The following is a 24,163-nucleotide window of genomic DNA, read 5'->3' on the forward strand; positions in this document are numbered from 1 at the left end:
CCTCTTTAGAAACTGATATGTTGTGTTGCCTGGTCTTTTTCCATTAAGAATACACATCTGTGTTAATAGGTGTTTTTCTATAACCTGACTTACAGTGGCTAAGTGGGATTATATATCTGTTGCATGCACTGCACCTACCTACATAGATGTACCATATTTTTAACCAATCCTCTATCATTTAGGTTGTTTCAGTTTTTCAATATTTTAAGCGATGCTGCCCTCATGGCTAAATCTTCCCTTCACCCATAATTATTTTCTGAGAATAAATTCTTAGAAGTCAAATTGTACATTTTAAGGCTATTAGCACATCTTGACAAATTGCCCTCCAGAAATATTTTACCAATTTACTTTCTAAGAGCGTTCCCACTGACTTTTATGTACACCATGCCAGGGTTTGTAAGTGTATGTAAGCCTTCCTTATTTTTTTTTGTTTTGTTTTTTTTTGGGGGGGGGTTGTTTTTTTGGGTTTTTTCTTCATTTATTTATTTTTGGATGTACATTATAATATATTTTGAATTCTGTGTAGATTACATCATGTTCACCACCCGAAAACTAATTACAGTCCATCCCCTCACATGTGAGCTTAATAATGAGACCAACTAGAAAACTAACAATGTACAAACTCACGATTGCTTTTGCAGCTACCTGAATACTCCCTAAAAATCTGTGACAAGTTATCCACAAAGAATTCTAAGTTTCATGACTGTTGTCAAGAGAAAACACCCATGGATGTTTTTGTGTGCACTTACTTCATGCCAGCTGCCCAATCACCTGAGCTTCCAGACGTTGAGTTGCCCACAAATAAAGATGTTTGTGATAAAGGAAATACCAAACCCATCGATCAGTAAGTAGAGTTGATCCCAGTAAATCTTTTTCTTAACAGTATCAATATTTGCTAGCATTAAATGACAAATTAAATGGAAAGAAATGATAAGTCTTTATCTGTTTTCATCCAACTACAAAGGAACTAAAATATACCATGGGTTGCATACACCATGAGTACGCATAGATTACGAGTAAAATATAAGTATATGCATACTCATGGTGTAAAAATATTGCACAAATAGGTTGAATTAACAGATCAGAAAAGTAAATTACCAATATTAGAGAGCTGAATTTAGACTGAAATTCTTATTTACATTTGTCTAAACACTCATTGTTTTTATAAATGCATAGACAGCAACAGGATAAGATGGAAGAATTTACACAAATCAACTTTTACAGAAAGCCACTTAAGGTCCCTACTTGATGCTTTGTTTGGGGTTCATTGTATTATAGTTGCACAAAGGACCGTTTCATATGCATTTGACATGTTTATGTGTAATATATACAGATGTATATATAATACACAGTTTTAATTCAGTATTAACTAGTAACGATAGCTTCAAAGCAACCATTAACTTGCATTTCAATGAGAATCTTGTTTTCAATCTAAAACTGTTGATTTAGAGTCAGTTTTAGCTGAATCTTTTATTTTTACTTAGGATGCAGAAGCCAGGTGTTCGGCCTTTATAATAGATGTCAAATTTCAAAACATGACATGTATACACAAATCTACGCAGGTTAAAGTGTTACCTTCCTTCTCTCTCATGCCAGGTACATATTTGAACTAAGTGCGAGGACTCATATTCCAGAAGTATTCCTCAGTAAAATACTTGACTCAACCCTGAAAAACCTTGATGAATGCTGCCACTCTGAAGACTCTACCGCCTGTTTGAATGCTAAGGTACAATTTGCTACATTTTCTTTACCAACCTGGTGTAGATCAAGGGTTGGCAAACTGCAGCTCACGGGCCAGATCTGGCCCGGTGGCTGTGTTTGCATGGCCTGTTGGCTAAGAATGATCTTACATTTTTAACTGATTTTTAAAAAAAAGAATATTTCATGACACATGAAAATTAGGAAATTCATTTCAGTATTCACAAAATTTCATTGGAACACATTCATACTCATTGTTTATGGCAGCTTTTGTGCCATATTGGCAGAGTTGAATAGTACCAACAGAGACTATACATAGCTTACAAAGCCTAAAATATTTACTACCTGGCCTTATGTAGAAAATGTTTGCCAATATCTGGTGTAGATAATAAACATTCATGCTGATACATTACAAGGAATTCTGATTTAACACCTCCTGGAACAGTGTTTTAAGACAAATAATTTTGTTATGAAATTATTTTTTCTTACAGGGCCCTCAACTGAAGAAGGAACTATCCTCTTTCATCGGCAAGGGACAAGAACTATGTGCAGATTATTCAGAAAACACATTTACTGAGTACAAGAAAAAGTAAGGGACTTATTCTGGTTGTTTCCTCCAAATTTATCAATAATTTCAGCCTGGTATTGTGATTTGAAAGCATAATTGAAAACTTAAGATGTGCTAAGGGGGTAATAAAAAAAGAAGGTGTAATTAAGCAAGTTTTTAAAAGTAGTCAGAATCTAATATCTGTGTGAGAAGAAATAGTTCTTTTCTGGGGAAAAAAAATGTCACGTATATCTGATAAGAGGTCAATTAGAATACAGCCACAAAAATATAAATTACAACATCTGCGGGGACTTGATTCAAAAAGACAAAATTAGCTCATACTCTACCAACATTCTTACCCCAAAGCTATCTGTAGATGTCACTGTACATAACTGAGAAATTATAAAACTGCCAAAAAATGTTCTCTAACTTCACAACACATTATCTAACAAGACAACCCAAACTTCCAGAAAAGTGTAGTATCACCTATCGCCAACACGTATTCTCTATAAATTGGAAATAGAAAGGTTAAATCAATCGTGTTGTACAATGGTCATTTTTCTCAAGTAAAAGAAGAAAGCATTTCTTTATAAATAGGTGTTAACACTAAAGTAATAGGCCATAATAATGAAAGAAGTCTTACCAGGTTCCTGGAAAATGTTGAGAAGACCATGTCATTCTCAACTTCGCTAAGTGAATTTCTTAGACCCATTTCAAATGATCTTGAACAATATAAGCCTCAAGTAATCACAAATAGAACTGCACAAAAAGACGATTCTAAAGAATCCCCAAACCAGGACATCTCTTTCAATGACCCCCATGGAGTCTACCTTAACAAAGCTCTAAAAGAAAATGAAAAACTGTGAAAGCCTAAGTTCAAAATAGTTATTTTCCGGTTATCAGAAAATTAATTGTATAATTAATAGGCCATTATGGAGGCAGTATAGAATAATATTAAACAGATAATGCAAGACTAAGTTCTCTGCCAACAGTTTTGAACTCCAGGATCGCAGGGGGCAGTTGAGTGATAATTTGTATAATCTCAATACATTAAAAATGTCAATGTAGTAGAATTGACATTTAGGGTTATAAAATTAAAGAAGATTGAGATTATTGAGTCCAAGTATCTTAAATCTCATCCCCCCTTCCCCCGCCCCATCCTCTGAGTTCCTTCTGGTATGACTAGCTTTCTCTCCCCTCCGGACCCACTCATTTCCTTAACGCCTTTATGAGCAAACTGGTTCCCCTTTCCCGCTTGTCACTTCCCAGCATCTACCTTTGCCAACTCCAACTCCAGTTAAATTCGGGTCTCTTCTACCTCCCATTGCCTATTACTGGGCTGGCAAGTATTCTTGGAGAAAGTCATAAAACCAGGCTGAGTTGTCCATTATGAGGGTAGAGAGTTACCAAGATCATAATTCAAACTTGGAAAGAATCAAGAGAATTCAAGTCCTAGCACCATCTTGAAAGTGAGATGGAGAGCTGGTTAAGAGTAGAGCTAAAAACAAGAGCCAAAGATTCCTGACCTTGTTTCAGTGTTTTCCAGCCCATCTAGCTGAGAAGTAGGCAAACTGAGGGGGAAAACTGTATAAAATATGAGAGAAGAAAAAAAGCATTATGGCGACGTGAAGTCCTCTAATGGAAATCTGCATTAAGGAGCTTGAAATCTACAACTCGAGGGAAGATGAAACGTCAGAGAAAATAGAAGTCATTCGAGTTGATATAACTGAGTGAATGAAAGGAGAAAGACTGGAATAAAAATCAGCAGCAATTTGTACGTTTGCTTCCACCATCTTAAAAGAGGCGTAGATTTTACTTCCTAATCGCAAATTGAGTCACGAAAAATCATTCCACAGATACGGAATTTTCTTGAGGGGCAAATATTTCTGTTCTCATTTTCTATTGTAAAAGATCTGAAGCAACTCTCATGTTGCATTACAAATGTTTATAAAGTACATTTAGTAAAATCTTATTTTAAAAAATTCTCTTTCAGACTGGCAGAGCGATTACGAGCAAAATTGCCTGATGCTGCAGCCACGGAACTCGAAGAGCTAGTTGGCAAGCGCTCAGACTTTGCCTCCAAGTGCTGTTCCATAAACTCACCTCCACTCTACTGTGATTCTGAGGTGAGAAAATTTGACCCTCCACTTATCACTGCTCGATGTTTCAAGAACTTACTCATTTCTTTCTTGTTATTGAAATGCCAGCATGTGGCAGACTTCCTGGTGTTATTAATAACTTTGTTGTCTTTACAATGAAAGTAAGAAAAATGACTGTTTCCATGTTATGCTAATTTAAAAGCAAATTAAGACAGTTACAAAACTTATGAAATTTTACACTTTTAAGAAACAAAACTGTGAATACAGGCAGCAAAGTATAGTGCAGTGTTTTTCAAACTGCAGATTGTAACCTATTAACAGTTTTAAATGAAAGAGAAAAATAAGAATATATTAGAAATATTAGTTCATCTCACATAGTGAGTAAATATTTTGTGAAAATTTTATTTCATATATGCATATGTGTGTATATAGGTATTAGTAGGTAGATTGATAATAGATACTTTTAGAAAAGTGAATACCGTATCTTCTATCTTAATTGTAAAAATTATTAAATTTTGTTTTAACATAAAAAGAAATGCAACTTCATTACTAAAGGTCACACAAATGTTTCTTTACGATAACAGTTATTTTCTAAAAGTTAAAAAAAGATTAATATTAAAATGTTGGAGTCATTTTTAATTGCAAGTTTCCCTTTTAGACTCTATCAATTGGTTTCCAACTCTGAAAGATAAAGAAATTAGAATTCATATTTTCCAATTTCCCCCACCACTTCTTTTAATTTGTTGGTTCTTGGGTTCATCTTTCTTTAAATGTGATTCTCCCTTCTCTCCAGGTCCCATCTTCCCCTCATTCTGTTTCCCACCTCCCTGCTCCCCAACTTCTCTGTCCTCCTCTCTCCCATTTCTCTTCCCCTTCCCTCCTCCTCCTATCTTACTCTCTCTCTCTTAAGTGTATTGCATAGTTGCCAGATAATTTATTTTTTTACCTTGTGCATAAGACAGGCAGTTCCAGCCAGACCTTTTATTTTCTGATAGTAGGTGAATTAGTATATCCCTTTTACCACATCTGAGCCTATTGGTTTTCTCTTATAAACCACAGTATGAGGCTGGTACTTCATGTTCTATCTTTGTGTAGACTGAAGGTGTGAAGGAGGGGAGGAGAGCCTAGTTTAGACTGTGTGGGTCCATCATTAGTAGACTTGATCTCTGCTGTCTCTATGATTTTGTTATATATCCCATATCAGCATTTTGTCCACCCAGTCAGTATCTATCCTACTCAATGGGGAGATGTTTTGCTGGCCTTTTGGGGATATATTCAGCCCATTTGTTCAGATCCTCCATCTGACCTGTAACTCTCCAACCATCATCACAATTATTTAGAAGAGTCAAACATAAGGACAATTCTTCATTCTACCTTACTGCTTATTTGGAGATATTAATGCAATTCCAAGAATTTTGTTGTCTTACCCATTCCATTTCTGGAATAGTGAGTCAGGGTTAAGAACAACTCTATGCCATATCAAAATATTTTCTTCCTTTGCCCACTTCTTTCTGATATTAAGTTGTATCCTTTCCCTATGCTGGTGGTGGCCGAGACTTCTTTGACTGGATTTTATTATTGTTTATTTTGTCATGTGTTGGGGAAGAAGCATTTATGATACATTTTTGATCCATAATTTTTTGTATATAAAAGAACTGTAATATAAAAGGCAATACCACTTAGGCTAATAATTAAATGCTAATTTAGAAGTCCTTTTCTATAAGTTAAAGAACCTCCCCCGCCCTCTAAGAATTCACATGAGTTTTTATCCATTAAACCACGAAAGCAACAAAGCCTTGTTTCATTTTATTAGTCTATTATTTTTCTATTCTATTTCTATTATTTATTATCCTATTACAGCATTTTTGAAAATATCCAAGAACCTAACTTTAAAAAAAATCACAAAAATTTAAATGTGGTCAAAAGACTATAAAGATCATCTAATGTAATTTTTCACTCAGTTAATTCCTTCCAGAGATCTTTCAGCCTCCATATAAATACCTGTAGTCAATTTATTTTCTTCTAGAGGTAGCCTATTTCATTGCCAGGTAGCTTCACTTATGAGAATACTTTCCTACAAATTAAGCCACGATATTCCCCCTCATAATTTCTGCTGAGTCTAGTCTGGTTTTTTCCAAATAGAAAATGTCTATTCTCTGTTCTCAATAGCAGCTCTGTTATACTTGCAGTGACTTTTTAAATTAGGCTATGTAGAGTATTTTTTAAAGTTTTTGGCTGTATCAATTCTCTTAATCATTCAGTGAAGTTTGGTTTATTTTTTACTGTATAGTGCACTGCCTAAAAAAGTTTTAATCAGTTTGAGAAACTGAGCCATACCATTTAGTTCATTTTTCTTTATTCTGATTCCTCTGCCAATTTCTACATTTATACACTAGTTCCATACCTATTTGCTAATCTTGTTTGTAACAATTTATAAAGTCAGAATTCCAGATGAAATGAGTTCAATAAAATAAATGGCTATTGTTTAAATTCTGCTGAGAAATATATCATGTTTATCTTTTATCAAAATTCAAACCAGCTAAAGTTCTAAACATAAAAACTGGAAGAGCTGAAGTATTAGAGTGTTTGGGTCATTATCAGGATTAAAACATTTAACATAAAACAATTCAACTGAGTAGTTCCTCCCTTTACTACCAATTTGCTTTTGGTAATATAACAGCTGAATTTAGGTTGCTTGATCCCACAAAAATAAAATCATCTTACCCAGAAATTATTTTCTGCCAGCAGCATTTGCTTTGCGGGTCTAATTTAGTCATTAAGAACAAAAGTCTAACTTTTTTTTACATCCTCTCAAAAATATCACCTTTGTAAAACAGTTCCACAACCCCTTTGTTATGTTTCTCCAGCTACACCCTTTCCTTTTGACATCATACAAGACAAACAGCTTTATGCACAAAAACCCCTGCTACCTTCAAGCCTGTTACTTTTCATTTCTTTGAGTTGCTTTGCAGTATATTTTTCATTATAACATATCACCATTTAAAAACTTTGTTATTTTCAACTACAATGGTGAGAAGGCAGGTTTGTAACTTTCTATTTTCTTGCTTTACAACCAGTAAATTCACAGCCGTGCTGCTGCTGAGTAGCCAATCTTCCAGTAATTGCTACAGCGGGAGAGGAATGGAGTTGTCGAGATACTTGTGCACATTTGATTCTTTAGGGCACTCGGAGATTAGACCCTCTGCTGATTCTATTAGCCTTTTTGATTGTCTTTCTACATTGATTTCATAGCGAGGTAAACCAGCTCACCTCTACTTTCTGACTTCATGTTAGGGCAAAATCTGGTAGAACTGCATTCACTTTCATTCTCAATGCTTAGTATGAATATTTGTCCCACTTATCCTATAAAATCTGGATTATAATTTATCATCAAGCAAATATAGGACAAGGAGATCTAACAGCTTTTACCTTAAAAAGTAATGCCCATCCATTATATTCACTCCAAGTCATTTACATCCAAGGATCTCTCTGTCTCTCTCTGTCATTCTAAATATACTTGGCACAGCTGCTGGAAGAGTGGCAAAGCTTCTGAACCATGCTAGCATTTCATTATGTGGTGATCTACCCTCACTCTCACCCTGATCTTGAAATGACCAGGAAATAGAATAATCAATAATTTTCTTTTGGCTTTACCATGGCACTCTCAGAACTGGTTTGGTTTTTTCAATTCCATAGAGGCTCGGTGACTGCAGAAAAACTTACAGTTGCAAAGTTTGACTTGAAATTTTTTTTCTCTTCATCATCATTCAGGCCGGGCATCCCTATTCACTCTTCTGAGAACTCCTTACTATGCTTCCTCTAAGATGTCCTAACAGAGTGGGAGTGGGCATCAACTATAATTTCCCCAAGTATTCAGAAAGCCACTGTTATATGCTGGAGTTGATCATTAAAATCTTGAAAACATAGAGATGAATGCAAATAGCCAAGAGGGAGCTGGGCAAAAAGGAGACTGACTCTCTCTCCTCCTCTTTTATCACCTCGTCCCTCCCCTTCTTTCTTTGTCTCTCATACTTCAAGAAAAACTGGCATCTCCACTGTAGTTTTTATCTCTCTCAATATAACTGGATTTTATGATTCTTAATATCATAACCAGCATTTATTAAGCCATTACTATATGTTAAGTAGAATATTAACACCCTTATATGTATGTGTTTATAGAATAAACTAAAGCAATTCTAAATGTTAAGTACCATTTTAATTCTCCTTTTACAGACGAGTTGAATGAGATGATTTTCCTAACATCATGTGACCTCTGTATAAATTTATTCCGTATGAATCTGTCATTCTCACTCCATCTCATTGTCAGAATTCAGCCCTAATTTAGCTAATAAAAAAAGCAAAGTATTGATAGCAAAAGACTGTTAACTATTGGTTGAAAATCCAAAATTATTGTTCAGATAGCAAAAATGATACCAGGTCAGTAGTGTCACCCTGAATTCCCTTCATCCCGCTTCCTTGGAATCTTCCTCCCTTATTTATACTCTTCTTTTGCTTCAACATTTCCTTTTTACTAGCTCTGTCTAATTTAAAGATACTTATCTCCTTACCTTAAAAAAATAAGACATTTTTGCCTATCAGCTATTTTTCTCTAGCTATTTTTCTTTCTTCTCCCCTTACAGCCAAGATTCTTGAAAGAGTAGTATGCACTCTCCTTCCTTACACGTACTGTTAATTCCTCAACTCTTTGCAGTAAGGCTTCTGGTGGTACCACACCACTAATGACAAGGTCACACTGACAATCTCCTTCTTGCTAAATCTAATAAACATTTTTCAGTCCTTATCTTACCAGCCTTCTCCACAAAACACCTCATACCCACAATCATTCCTTCCTTCTTGAAACAATTTCTTTGTCATCTGTGGTATTATATTCTACTTTTTGTCCTTCAATGATTCTTCCCTTCTTGTGCTGTTTCACATTGTTCTCTTCCTCCAGCCATTCCTTAGATTTCTGTGTTTTCCAGAGTTTTCTCCTGGGTCTTTTTCACTTTTCATGACACTACATTTTCTCCAAGCGTTCTCATCCATGGACATGCTTTTAATCTCCAAATCTCTATCTCCAGCCAGGATCTCTTCCCTCAGTCCCAAACTTTTTATCCAACTGTTTATGGGGCTCTCTTGTTCCACAAGAAATTCAAACAACATGCCCAAAATCTTCCCCTTAAAACCTCCTTTTGTATTTCCTAAATTTACGAACATCACTACCATTAACCCATTGTCCAAGATAAAAACAGTGATCCTTGATTTCTCCTTTTTCCATACACATTCAAGTTCCAGATACTATCAATTCTAACTCCTCAATACCTCTCAATTTCCCCATCTACCTTCTTCTACATTAGTGGTACTTAAATTTAGGCAATCTTTTACCTGGGTTGTTACCTCTCAATTGGTCTCCAGTCATCATCCAGTGCCTCACATCCAATCCTGTCTCTAAACTGATGTCAAAATAACCTTTGTAAAAGACAAAATGGTTAACATATTCTTCTAATTCTTCTCCATTGCTTCTAAATTGAAGTCCTTTTTTTTGTTTTTTCTTTTTTTTTCAAATCAAAAGAGAGTTTGGACCTTTGATTTCCTCTCCAGTCTGATCTCTACTTGTTCCTCCTGCTTTGGTTCTCCCAAACTACTTGCAGTTTTTCAAGTACATTAAACTTGCTCTTACCTCAAGGTTTTTGCACATAATGACTCATCCTGGATTGCCGTATCCTCACTCCGTAATCTGGCTGTATCTTTCATCAAGCTTCCGGATTCAATTTAGACATCACCTCTGGGAATCCTTCCCTGGCACTCAGGCTCTTCTGTTGTCCCTTTATAGTCTATGTACACCCAATAATTAACACATTAACTACTGTCATTTTTTTTCCTTGTCTGCTTTTCCTAGAACACTGTAAACTCTTCAAGGGCAGGGATAGTGAAAACGAATATGAAGGATGGCCAATAAAAAGTTTAATACAGAACTGCATTTTGACAAAAATCATTTCCTCTAAACAGGGTTCAGATTTTGATGTAACTTCTGCATGATAGTAGTCTACAAATAAAATACTTTGTGAACTAAATAACAGTCTTTTTTCATTTCAGATTGATGCTGAAATGAAAAATTCTCCGTAGTCTTGATGCATGTGTATTGTCTTAGGTAAGTATTGTTTTTAAAGGCAGCAAAGATTTGTACAATATATTTTAAAAATCATAGAATGGAAAGGAGACTTCCAAATTATTTATTCTAACATTGTCTATGGAAACTCATTTTACAGATTAGAATATTAAGTATCTGGAAAAGTCAAGGAGTTTACACGAGTATACACAACCAACTTCTAACACATCTAGGCTTAGAATCCAAGTCCCCAGCCTGGTACTGTATTCATTATAACCTCACATCTGAGATAGAGACCATTTCAGGGCTTCTGATGCATACAATAGAAAAAAGAAATGAGTTTAAAGACAGAATCCATCAAGTCTTAAAGAGACCCCAGCAGTGTTCTTAGGAGGAAAGAGTCATTCTTCAAATTGAAGCAAAACTATTGAAATATTACCATTTGCTTCTTTCAGATATTACCTTTTCACCCATTTAAAAATGCCTGAGGAAGATATTAAGAACATGAAATAGTTTAGACAGAACTTAAACTTAAGGTGACCTCAACTCTGCACATTTCAAAAACATTTTCTCTCCAGATTTAATTGTATTCATTTTAAAGATATTACTTCTACGATTTAAAAGTGACAAAAACAATGATTTTGGTTTATCTCAGATCTTAATTGAACTGAGGCTTTTCAGTGATGTAAAATTTTTATTTTTCTGATTTATTGACAACTTTCCACAAAATAATATGGAAGCAAAAGCCATTGACTAATGAAATTAAATCATTTCACTATATTCAAGCTTTCAACTATCAACTATTTGAATTAACTGAAACAGGAAGAAAGAAAATTAACACTGAGAGGCAGAACAATGGGGGTGGGTCAAGGAAACTCATTTTTGGAATCACCCAATCTGGATTAGAATCCCCACTCCAGCTATCTTTGTGAATTTGAGCAAGTTATTTATCCCTAGAGTTCAGTTAGTTCCATAACAAGAAAGTTACAATGTCTACCTCTCAGCTTTGTTGTAATGATTAAGTGAGATGATGGTGTATATAAAATGCCTAGAAAACAGTAGCAGTAATACTTGTAACGTTGCTGCTGCTTCAACTACTACTAACAACATGAGCCTAAACTAAAGCAAGTTTCCTTGCCTATATATTCTCATGCTTTGGCATGTAGCTATTATGTCCTAAAGGGAAAGTAAGTTCCTTGAATAATTTCTGGGGGAAAAATTGTCACACCTGAAACTAATATGTCAATTATACTTCAAAAAAAATTAAAAGCCAAGTTACTTGCAATGTAAGTATTCTAGAGTTAAAAATAATATCTGGTCTCTGCTAAGCTATTCCTATTTCCTTATTTAAATTAATCTAGTCTTCCTATATCTCAACTGTCATGTAATCTCCATATAGGTAAAATTCCAATACACAGCAGTTACCTCACCTCCCATCCTTCAAGATACCTTAAGCTTTAATTAGAATTAAGGTTATTTGGAAAGCTATGTGATAACTTTGCCTTCGAGTTTGTTTTCACTGGACTATGTTACTCTTTAGCAACTCAGAGTGCATTTTCTGGGTGTCTCACGTAGATTCTTTCAGGCTCTGGGAGCACAAATTGAATTAGAAGAGGGTTATCCTAATAAAGGGGGAAGCAATACTAATTTGATGGAGTAAGCTTTTTTTTAACCTAACAATTTTCAGAAATACTTCTAATGCTAAGTTAATAGGTGAACTCAGTTTTTTTCAGTGACAGATTAATGAAGATTCCAATATACTGACATTTTCTGGTTCATAGTCATTATCTTCATCTTCTATAGAAATTTTTATCATTTCTCCTGTATTAGTCAACATTTGTCTTTGGCCTTTAATTAGTCCTTCAATTTCTCCATCACCTAATTAGCCACCCAAACATGTTGATTGTCTGGAAGGAAGCCCTAAAAAATCACTCACATATTCCTTCCATAGATTTCAACACCATGCATTTACTCTTTTGATCTCAATTTTATCCACTGCCTCTTTATTATAATCACAATCTGCAATGATAAAGGGCTACCAACACTGTTATATTATGAATAGTCATGTGGCTTTGAAAGAGCAAGTTATACCTTGCTCACAAGATTGTAGGACTAGGACACTTGATATCCAGAAAGGATGCCACAACCTAAATGTTTTATTAGGTTTCCAGAACACAGCTAGCAGATTGTGGTTCTTGGGTTCCAGGGAGAATTCTGTACCTCTATAGGACAACTCTGGATTCATTCCATTGTCAGCAGCATTGCCCAATAACAACACAGTCCCAGTCAGGAGCTGCTCTGGATCCAGGACTTGATTTAATGATTCCAGTCTACGTAGTGAGAACTTTTTCCCCAGATAGGCTAGTCTTTTTATCATATTTTAAATTTCTCTAGAATATATCCATTTTCTTCTATGATTTTTCTCTTACTCTAAAAGGTAAGCTCTCCAGTGGCAGAAGTGGCACATACCGTTTACTGTGAAGCACTTCCTAGAACTATTAAAACAACTTTGGCTTGCTATGTATTTATTTTCAAAGAAATTTGAACAAGTTGTAGAAGCTGAAGCCTTTGTCTCAAGGTGTTCCCATCCTTAGGTACCCCTACAATTCATGTCTTCCATCAACAGTTTGATGGTATTTCATTCTTAACTAAAGTCTTATTATAAATCTGAGTTGTCGTCTTGACAGTTATTGGTCTCCTTGATCCATTTCTTTCTTCAAGCACCAAAATGGATCATGGCCACATTTGCATGCCCCATTGGAGAGGAAATTACTGTCTCTTAATAATCTCACAAAGCCAGCTGTCTTTTTTTCCTTCAGCTTTTGAAAGAATTAGTGTTCCCTGGGTGGCTAACAGATAAAGAAGTTGGCTCAGCCTGCAGAATCAAGTTGGATAGAAAACACTACTAGAATCACACTCAGCACAGCCAGGTGCTTATACTACAAGAGAAACACGAGTAGGGAAGCACAGACGTGTCTCCCATCTCATCCTCATTCCAAGGCATAAATGCACTGAAGACAATGAAAGATGGAATTTCTTACACTGTGCAAAGAGAATTGTGCAAATATAATTCTGCTGTAGTGTTTTGGAAAAGAGAGGAAAAAAACATCAAAGAGGAGACACATTTGCTTCATTACCAAGTAGAAGATGACTTCATATAAACAGTGCTGGGGCCAGCCCTGTGGCGTGGTGTTTAGGTTTGCACACTCTGCTTCGGCAGTCCAGGGTCTGTGGGCTCAGATCCTGGATGCAGACCTACACACTGCTCATCAAGCCACGCTGTGGTGGCATCCCACATACAAAATAGAGGAAGATTGGCACAGATGTTAGCTCAGCGACAATCTTCCTCACTAGGAAAAAAAAAACCCACTCTGTGTTTCACTAAAATAACAACTACTGAGCTATTATCTCCATCCCACGGTTGGGAGTCTCACGTGTAATTGGTTGCTACTTTTGCTCTGGCAGGGATTGTTCATTCTCACATTCTACAATTCTCAGAAAGTTACATACATCAGTTCAAAGAAAAAAAAAACTGTAGGATGCACCTTGGCATAACAACAGTGATGACTTTATATGCAGGTTTGGGGAATTTCTTGTGTTTTTTATTTTGGACCCGTCAGGTGAGCCATAGTGGATGTATAGGTCATGTTACACAGGTTTATCTTTTTTTTTTTTTTTTTTTTTTTTTTACTGAGGAAGTTTCACCCTGAGCTAACATCTGCCGCCAATCTTCCTCTTTTTGTATGTGAGCTGCCACCACGGCCTGGCCACTGACAGACCAGTGATGTAGGTCGGCACCTGGGAACCAAACCCAGGCCACTGAAGCGGAGCACACCAAACTTAACCACTAGGCCACCGGGGCTAGCCCTAGACAGATTGATCTTTTTTTTTTTTTAAAGATTTTATTTTTTTCCTTTTTCAAAGCCCCCCGGTACATAGTTGTATATTCTTCGTTGTGGGTCCTTCTAGTTGTGGCATGTGGGACGCTGCCTCAGCGTGGTTTGATGAGCAGTGCCACGTCTGCACCCAGGATTCGAACCAATGAAACACTGGGCCGCCTGCAGCAGAGCGCACGAACTTAACCACTCGGCCACGGGGCCAGCCCCTTAATCTTTAAACATAAAAATAACTTGATCTTATATGAATCTGTTGAGCAGTATTATGATTGTTATCCATGAACTCTACTTTTCTAACACCTATTTCCATTATTCTCATAGAACTAGACCTGGAATCACCCTGGGAATGACATCTGATGACTTAACCTGAGTAAACTCAGAGCTCCTGGGGAGACAACTAGGATACTCCTGCTTTTTATCACCTACAATATCTTAATACAATGATAAGTATGATGATTTGGTATCGAAATAAACTGAAATATAATGCAAACCATAAATGCTACTGAGGATGATTTACAACGTTGCTCTTCAGCCCTGTTCCTGTGATTTTTCACAAAGATACTACAGTAGGCAGTTTCAACCTCACAAGCCCCTGCTTTTTTCTAGAACTCTGCTGTGTCTAAAAGATTCACAACATTAAGCATCCACTCTACAATTCCCAGCACACTAAGCTCCATTCCTTGATTGCTTCTCTGGCTTAATAGGTGCCATTAAGGAAAAGTTAGCCAGCTTCCACCACAAAGAGCCTAAGATAGCTCACTTCTTAAAAAAAAAAAAAAGAGAGAGAGAGAGAGAAAAGGAACCTCCTAAGAATAAATTCTTGCTCCCAGCTACAAGTCATATGGCATTAATTAGACAATATCTGCCTTGCAAAAAGAAAATCTTTGTGACCTGAACAAGTTTATTTTTGCTAAAGATGACTCTTCAGAGCACTTTGAGTCAAAGTTCTGAAAACATCACGATTTTAGCTTAATTAAATTTACCCCTATATACACTATGTAGGATAGTCTCTCTCTGTGCTTTCTTTTCCCAGGGAAAATAAAGGTATTTTAACTCAACATGTTTTGCTTTGAAAGAAAGATCGTATTTTCAGATTAAATACCTCTCAAGCCAATACAAGCCAAGGGAAACCTTCTATATTTATTTTCAATTGCCTCAAGGAATTTGAATTCATCACATAGCAGAGGTAGAGTTATAAGGTAGAGATGAGGCACATTTTACAGCAAATGTAACTGGGGCCACATTAAGCAAAATCATCCCTAGTTATTCCTTAAGATTCCAAGTCCCAGCATTTTATTAACTAAATCAAGGTCAAGAGCCCAAGACTTCAGCTGCCAGGAATTGGGAAATAAAATGCCTGCCGCCTTGCATCTTCTGTAGTAGAAGATGCAGTCTGACCTCCCACAGAGATTCCAAAATGGGAAACTCACCTTAAATAGGGAAGCTCTTCAGATGCTGTGAAGTAAAGAAACAAGCAGCTATCCACTACATATTTAGACAGCATTTTAGGCTTTTTAAAGCTCTTTTTCCCCTCCAAAATTACCTTGCCAAAGCTTCAAAACCACCTCTGAGACATAAATATCACTGACAAAAATATGAGGAAAAGGAGACTCTGTAAAGGCAAACGAGTGGCCCAGGGTTGACAGAGTCAGTAAAGAGCAAAACAGAGACTTCGCTTTCATTCCCAGCCTGTCGTGCAAGATGAATGGGCATGTTTAAAGAATGTGTTTCCTGATCAAATTAGTCTTGGAGACACAATATAGCATATCTCCCTTGTAGAGCTGCAATTTACTGTACACAATTTAGTGTTTCCTGAATTTAACCACTACCCCCTTTTCCTCTGGATATTGCCCAGAATTATTGCTCTGTGAAATTAGTTTTGGAAAATTCTGCTCTGTTCTTGAGAAATTACATTTACAAATTGTTCACTAACTACTACAAACTGATCCATTTTGGTCAAGTATTTTTATGCCTGACTAGGAAGAACTGATGTTTTTTGTCACTAAACATTCAATAAATACATGATTGGTTGAAGCAGTGTTTTCACGGTTCCCCTAAATATGTTTTCCTGCAAACTCTTAACACCTTTCACCACTTTTTTATATTAAGAATTGCTGACCCAAATACTCTGCCATTTTAGTATAAGAGCTTTAAATTTTATATGCATAATTGTGCATATGTGTTCCATTTTATAGGAAGCAGAGATCTTTTGAGAAGATATTGCCAAAATTTGTGCTTACTTCCTAAGTTCTTCCCAACATTTGAGATGCTTTTGAATTTTCATGTACTCTCAACCATAGCTGATTTTACTAGTTAATATCTCTTGTATAAGTAGTCTTCAATTTTTCATACCTTCCATGTCTCCTTCGTCCAAAAACCTGGGTCCTCACCATGATAGAAACAAACAAAACTCTACTTTGTTTCCAAGATTGACACTTACAAACTGTACCAGTCAGGGTTCTCCAAGGAAATAGAATTATTAAGAGAGAGAAAGAGATGGAGAGATTTATTTTAAGAAATTGTCTTACACGATTGTGGAGCTGACAAGTCCGAAGGCCGTAAGGCAGGCCAACAGTCTGGAAACTCACACAGGGTTTGTATGCTACTGTTTTAAGGTAGAACTCTTCTTCTCTGGGAAACCTCAGCTTTTGCTTTTAAGGCCTTCAACTGATTGGATGAGATCCACATGCATCATTAAGGGTAATCTCCTTTACTTAAAGTCAGCTGATGGTAGATGTTAATCACACCTACGAAATGTTTTTAGAGCAACCACTAGGCTAATGATTGACCAAACAAATGAGCAGCATGGCCTAGCCAAATGGATACATAAAATTTAACCATTACACAGACCTGTTATTTTTGTTGTCCTCTACAAGATTTAAAGTATTTCAAGTTGCAGTACTAACTTCCTGTGTTTTTCTGAATCCCTAAGTTATTCCACAGAGGATGCGAAAACCATTGCCTGGGAACCATCACCTTAAATGGTCTTCACAAGATTAGTGTGTTAACACCTCACCTGGAAATTTTTGAAAAACAAAGCTCCTTTTTATGGCGATTTTAATTTAAGAACAGAAGAAGGGAAAAGCCTTTCTATTATATCATTTGACTCAATAGCAATAGGCTTTAATGAAGCAAGAATTTGATCAACTTGACAGTTTACCCAATTTCTATTTGGAGATAAATAGCTAAAAATAAACAAGAAGGCTTAGAAGGTTGTCTTTTTTTATGCTTCTGGTCTCCAGTCTAGCTGTCCTCACAGAGTTCTCACCCCCATCCAACCTGTAGACCAGTGATTCTCAACGCTAGCTGCACAGTAGAATCATCTGAAGAATTTTGAAGGGAGGAAAACAAAACAGAACAGTGCCAGATCCCCTCCTCAGAGACTCGGATTTAATCAGTCTTGAGTGGAAGCTGCTGTGTAACCAAGGCTGGGAATCAATGCTTTAGAAGCTTGGTACCCTCACCCAAATTAGAAAAAGGAAAGTTGTTGAGATCAACCAATTAGGCACTTGTTGGCTAAGTGGTGATTATGCCATAGCAAGGGTGAATTTCTAACACTGCTTTACCTCAATCTGGCTCTGCAAGAATTTTGTCAATTACAAAACGAAATTTTTGTCTCCATTAAAGAAAACCCAGTCATAGTTACTCAAGTCGAAAGATGGCCTTTCCCAGAGCCTATTTCATCCGTGTCCATTTCTACCAGGATCTGAAACATTCTTTTCCCCATTAGGTCAAGAAAGTACCTTATTGTTGTTTCCACCACCCCCATCACCACAAGGCTCCTAGTTTTATAACTTGTGCTTTTGGGCAAATTCTAGTTTTCAATTAATGATAGTACCTGCTCACCCATCCACAGACCAGGAGGTCAGGATTACTATTTTGCTTCTACCTCAGTAAGAAAGTTTCTAACAATGAATTAGGTGTCTGTGTCCTCGCTCTCCAATATCACAAATACGGATCTCTGCATCCCATGTATGCTGCACCCTGAGAAGCCTCAGGAGGAGATGCCTATTTCAAATAAAAATCTTTGCCTCCACCTTGTGGATGGCAGGTCTAAATGCAGATGGCTGTGCAGAAATCGATTCTGAAATTAGATTTTCATATAATTGATAATACATAATCATATCGAATATGCTTACTTTGTGCTACATCTCTATTAAGAACGGCAGGAAAATCTTGCAGCCAAGTTAAGAACATACAGAATTTTCAACTTTTATTCCCAGAGATTTTAACAGCTGTGTCAGTTTGGCAACTCTGTACATACAGATCAAAAGATCTATCTAAATTTTTAACTTAGCTTCTGAGAATGCTTAAAAAATTGAAAAAAAATTCAACCCATTTTATCTCTTAAAATATAGCATTAGTGACAGAGTATGAATAGCTTCCCAATATTAAACACCTACCAAGATGAGGTAAGGAAAAGTGTAAAAAATAGTAAAATACTTCACTTTTTACTCACTTTACTAGTTTTCAAAGGAGTTTCCTACATTATCTCACCTAATCTTCATCACAATCACATAAGGCAGATATTCCAAGTCCTAATACATCCAATTTACAGATTAAATGGCTTCATTAAGATCAACACATCAGTAATAAGCTAATAGCAAAGACTGATCTCACAATAGGGGACATTTACTGAGCACTTCCCTAAGTCAAGTACAGCACTTTCTACTTACTACTGTAATTATGCCACTTCTCTATGGCTTAGTAACACACCACCCTGCAAGAGCAGCTCAAAACAGTAACAATCATTAAATTTGCTCACCAATCTGGGGATTGACTGGGCTTGGGGTTTATCATTCAGCTGCAGTCAGGCAGTGTCTGGGGCTGGCGCCATCTTGAAAGCTTTTTCATTCACCTACTGGCCTGAGCTGGAAGGAATCAAACAGCTGGGTTCTGGAATAGTTGGGGTTCCTTGGGCATCTCTCCTTAAGTGGTCTGTTCCTGTGGTCTCCACATGGCAACTGCAGGGCAGGCAGACTTTTCGCATGATGGCTGAAGTTTTCCAGAGTGAGCTCCCAAGATATAATGGCAGAAGTTACCATTTCTAACAGGCACTTAGAAGTCAGGCAGCATCCTTTTCACCATATTCTATTGAACAAGGCAATGCAAAGACCCATCCACATTAAAGGGGAAGTGAAATAGACTGCGTTTTGTGATGAATGTAGTCTCAAATAATCTGCAGACATTTTAAAATGACCATCTATATACTAGCTTCATTAAGCTCCATGAGGTAGGTACTACTAATATCCACACTTTAGGGAAGTTAAGGCACAGTGTGGTTAAATAACCCTCCCAAGGTCGACAAGTAGTTTACAGTATTAGGATTTGTATCCAGATAGTTTGACTCCAGACTCTGTATTCTTTCCTCTCTTTTTAAAAATTATTTTATTAAGGTTATATTGGTTCATAACATTGTGTAAATTTCAGGTCTACATTATTATATTTCAGCTTCTGTATAGATTGCATCATGTTCACTACCAATAGTCTAGTTTTTATCCACCATCATACGTATGTGCCACTTTACCCCTTCTGCCCTCCTCTTACCCTCTGGTAATCACCAATCTGTTCTCTTTATCTATGTGTTTGTTTGTTTGTCTTCTATGTATCAGTGAAATCATATGTTATTTGTCTTTCTCTGTCTGACTTATTTCACTTAGCCTAATACCCCCAAGGTCCATACACGTTGTCACAAATGGTATGATTTTGTCTTTTTTATGGCTGAGTAGTATTCCATTGTGTACATACACACTCATACAACCCAAAACAAAGAAATGAACAACCTGGTCAAAAAATGGGCAGAGGAGCTGAGCAGACATTTTTCCAAAGAAGACATACAGATAGCCAACAGGCACATGAAAAGATGTTCAAAATCACTAATTGTTAGGGAAATGCAAATGAAAGCTACAGTGAGGTATCATTCATACCCATCAGAATGGCTATTATTAAAAAAGCAAGAAATAAGTGCTGTAGAGGATAGAAGAATAAGGAAATCTCAAACACTGCTGGTGGGAATGCAAACTTGTGCAACCACTATGGAAAAGAGTATGGAGATTTCTCAAAAAAATAAAAATAGAAATACCATATGATCCAGCTATTCCACTTCTGGGTATTTATCCAGAGAACATGAAAACACTAATTCAAAAAGACATATGCACCCCTATGTTCATCACAGCATTATTCACAATAGCCAAGACTTGGAAGCAACCCAAGTGCCTATTAACAGATGAATGGATATAGAAGATGTGGTATAAATGTACTGTATGCTCTTAACCTTTATACATACTCCATTGATAACGAAATTGTTAGCTGGATATACACTGGCAATTCTAAAGGTTATTTTACTAACGACAGTAATTATCAGTCTAAAAAACCTAGAAAAGCCTATTTTTATATTTCCCTTTATCCCATTTCCACAAGACAATCAGATCTAACCAGGCTATGTTTTGTAGAATATATTACCTTTTAAATAAACATTTATTGAGCATCTAGTCAGCATTTACAAAGCTCAGTCCCTATTCTCAGAGGAACTTCCACTCTAGCATGAAAGACAGACATGTAGACTGATAAACCAGGGAGTGAAAGATGCAAGCAGAGAGAAGGGAATCACTGAGGTGAAGTGGAGAGGAACACTAGTCAGTGGCATGTTCCCAAATTTGAATATCAGCACCGGCTCCTTAAGGTGAAATGGTGCTCTCTGCTATTAAGTCAACTCCAGGGAAGGTTACCTTGTAAAGCCTCTTTCCCCAAGCAAGGAGCACACCAACTGTCATTGCTCCCCCTGCATCTCACCAGCCAAGTCAGCTCTCCTGAAATTCCATCTGGGAGTTGAAGTTCAGGAGGACAATGAGAATGATACATCAATCATTAGCCTTTAGTTGACAAGTCACCATAAGTTGTTCGGTTTTATACATATATATTTTACTTTAGTGACAGGTGGGAAGATGACACACCAAATAGTGGTAATGAAAATAAATCATGCTGCCACCTCTACACAGTCAGGCTCTGGACCACCTACCTGGGCAAATAAGGAGGAGACAGAACATCTTCCAAGGCCCTCAACAACCAGCTCTGGACTCCCTTTGGTACTTTTTACTTAATCCCCCTTTCTACTCAAACTCTCAAGGTTTCCAGTGTTTTGATAATAGTGATAATAATGGCTTGTATTTATATATTTTTTCAACTCTTTTCAATGCATTTGTGTTTTTATTATTACATTTGATATGTTTATCCAAATTGAGCTAATACTTTAAGTTAATTTAATGTACTATTCTCTTTCCCAGAAATACTTGTTTTCTTAAAAAATATATTGGATGAAAGTGGAAGCCAAAGGACTCAATATATAACTCAAATTTTAAAAACACATGGGCAGGAGAAAATATTTTAGAATAGTAGACTCTCCAAGAGACCAGATCACAGCATGTGGACATGTGCTCTCTGCCTATTTGTGAGGCCAGCCAACCCTGTAGTGAATCTTACCTATTCTTCCAAATTACCCCTGCCTTAAACAAAACCGTCTTAACTATGTTTCAATGCAATACCTTTGAAAATGTAAGACATTGACCCAAATTCATAGAAACGTGTAAATAAGTGATATCACAGATACTTTCCTAAAAGCCAGTTTTGTTAGAAAAGCAATGAGGCCAAAGACCATCAACAGAGGTGAGATTCAAAATATTTAACAATTGGAATGGCATGGGTCTTGATAATCAGAACAGGACACTGAATAATAAGGATAGACGATGGCCATGAACAACTGGCAACTGGTCCACCCATATTGGGGGTCCACCTGAATATTTTTTGGCATTAGAGAATGGAGCAGCTGAGATAGTTCGGGGGAAAAAAGCCTTGGAGAAGGAGAAAGAGCACCAACAAATAGAGTAAAAGAAAACCTTTACTCATTTGGAAAGTTCTTAGATCAACATTTTTTCATTGACAGTGGCCATATAGAATATGACAAAGCACTCCCAAGGCCAGGGAAACAATGTGACTAGCAGACCAACTCAAGTCCACACTTGCTGAGCTGAAACAAAATCACTGACACTTTTTAAAAATTACCTTCTGTCTCAGTGATCTGAGAAGTAGTTCATAGAATAAGAAACCAATGAGGATAAGAAACTAATGCAAACAATGTAAATATAAATAAGGCCAAAAGTGCTACAAACTTAGAGGGAGAAAAAACCGTTTTTAGTCTACAAGTTTTCCTCACCCAGTTTATCATATCTGTGGCTCATTGATATTCATAAGTTCCCAATTCTGATGTCTAGTATACTTAAGTTAAACTAATAATTATACTCAGCCGTTACTATAATTTCCAATAAATTGTTTCTGTGTGAAAAATGGAGAATTACGTTATGAAGGATGATCAGCTCTTAATTCAGAAGATTGCAATGATACCCTAAATAATGAAAACTGTGATTAGTTTTGATTCAAATAAAATCAATACTCTCATCAACTGGCAATTACATACTGTCAGTTATCTAAATTTTAATTAACACAGCTGTATTTTAAAATGATTTTTGCTCTAAGTATTTCCATGGCTATATAATGTAAACATTGAGGGAAATTGCCTGACTTTAAAAAAACAGCATCATTATTGACATAAGTTTAGAACAGATCAATGTTCAAGAAAATCGTTAAACGATACTGTATCATGTATTTGAAAGTTGTTAAGAGAGTAGATCTCAAAAGTTCTCAAGACACAAAAAATTCTAACTATGAGGGCTGATGGATATTAACTAAACTTATTGTGGTAAGCATTTCACGATATATACATATGTCAAATCATCGTATTATACACCTAAAACTAATACAATGTTAATGTCAAATGTCAATTATATCTGAATAAGACTGGGAGGAAAAAAAGGAACACTAGCTTATTCTAATCAAAGAGCCTGGTTTCTGAAGCTCCTCTTCCAGACTCAATAGAAAAAACAAATCTGAACTCTTGTCCAAATTAGCCTTGATGGTTTAAAGGGAAGAGAAGTCGACAAGGAGAGTTCAGGAATAAAACAGACCTACTGTACATCTAATGATGAGTAGGTGATGTAATTGATATTCACAAAGTTATTGTGAATTTGTAATACCAGTAGCTAGTATAAAACCTAGGCCAGAGTGCATATGTACACTTTATATAGAATGTACAGGAATATGCATGCTTGTGTGCATAATTAGTAGAAAAATGTATAAATATTTATAGAATAAACATTTATGTATTTACTAAAATGGAATAAATAGTTACGTAGCTGGCAAAAAATAAATAAAATAAAATAAAAGTGTATTTCAAGGTTCAAAAGAAATTTTTAAACAACATTATTGCCATGAATTTAGGGTAGATTATTGTTCATGAAAATAGATCTTCCAGATCTTTCTTTTATTTCTAAATTATTCCTGTAAAAACAACCATTAAGCCAGAGGGAGCTGTAGGTTAAACACTTCACTAAACTGAAGAGAATGCTCTCTCAGGAGCCCCTGTCTGTGAGACCTGTCACTGCCTCCACACCTCTGCTTCAGCTTAGGAGCAGTATAGAGGAAACTGCAGACAAAGGACAAGACCTCTACCCAGAAAGTCAGCCTGTCAGAACACACTGACCACATGACCAAGCCCCACCCAGGCCTTTGCTTGTCATCAATGGTCAACGAGGCCACAGCTAGTCATCGTTCATCCACTTCACAGGATTTGAGGCACAGGAAGCGACGAGTCATTTAAACTCCAGTCTCTCTGACTTGCACATCTATGAGATTTGAGCATTTTCTGCTGCTTGATATGAAATATCGTACTGTTGGCCCCTCCCAATCAGGAATTGATCTGTGC

General features: G+C 36.4%; 1 protein-coding gene across 1 annotated transcript in view; it reads left to right on the top strand.

Annotated features, from left to right (window-relative positions):
* Nucleotides 1-14,846, top strand: part of GC (GC vitamin D binding protein) — a 34,875-nt gene extending 20,029 nt beyond the window's left edge. Inside the window, exons 8-13 of the mRNA XM_008540986.2 lie at nt 642-844; nt 1,597-1,726; nt 2,190-2,287; nt 4,239-4,371; nt 10,441-10,495; nt 14,671-14,846. Of these exons, the coding sequence (XP_008539208.1) occupies nt 642-844; nt 1,597-1,726; nt 2,190-2,287; nt 4,239-4,371; nt 10,441-10,470 (594 nt within the window). The 3' untranslated portion in view covers nt 10,471-10,495; nt 14,671-14,846. The remainder of the gene's footprint in view (nt 1-641; nt 845-1,596; nt 1,727-2,189; nt 2,288-4,238; nt 4,372-10,440; nt 10,496-14,670) is intronic.
* The last annotated feature ends 9,317 nt before the right edge of the window (nt 14,847-24,163 follow it).

Source organism: Equus przewalskii, chromosome 3 (assembly GCF_037783145.1).
Source record: "Equus przewalskii isolate Varuska chromosome 3, EquPr2, whole genome shotgun sequence".
NCBI lineage: Eukaryota > Metazoa > Chordata > Mammalia > Perissodactyla > Equidae > Equus > Equus przewalskii.